We start from the raw sequence: 261 nt of genomic DNA, 5'->3' as shown, positions 1-261 counted from the left end.
TTTATAGGGAAGGACATTAGATGCACTTGCTCGTACTTTGAGTAAGAACTGAGCGCTGGAAGGAGATACATTTTATCGTTCCAGCGGGTCCTCAGGGCTCAGCGATGGGGACGAGCGAGTACCACACACCGGCCTCCTCGTCGTATACTCGGCCTGTCTCCAGGTCGAAAGCCAAACCAGAAGGGGAGATAGAAGGAGACGGAGAGGATGCGGGCGAGGACGGAGAGGGGGAGGTCGTAGATTCCTCAGGCTTCTTCCTCT

The 261-nt window shown here is 55.2% G+C and overlaps 1 protein-coding gene across 1 annotated transcript in view; it reads right to left on the bottom strand.

Moving 5' to 3' along the window:
- LOC119594917 overlaps positions 1 to 261 on the bottom strand; it is a gene marked incomplete in the record, with an annotated part of 3705 nt that continues 3444 nt past the window's right edge. The window contains 1 exon segment of the mRNA XM_037943989.1: positions 1 to 261. Within this exon segment, the coding sequence (XP_037799917.1) occupies positions 92 to 261 (170 nt within the window).

Source organism: Penaeus monodon, chromosome 34 (genome assembly GCF_015228065.2).
Source record: "Penaeus monodon isolate SGIC_2016 chromosome 34, NSTDA_Pmon_1, whole genome shotgun sequence".
Taxonomy (NCBI): domain Eukaryota; kingdom Metazoa; phylum Arthropoda; class Malacostraca; order Decapoda; family Penaeidae; genus Penaeus; species Penaeus monodon.
The sequence above is the reverse complement of the archived record's forward strand: the minus strand, read 5'-3'. Positions and strand labels throughout refer to the sequence as shown.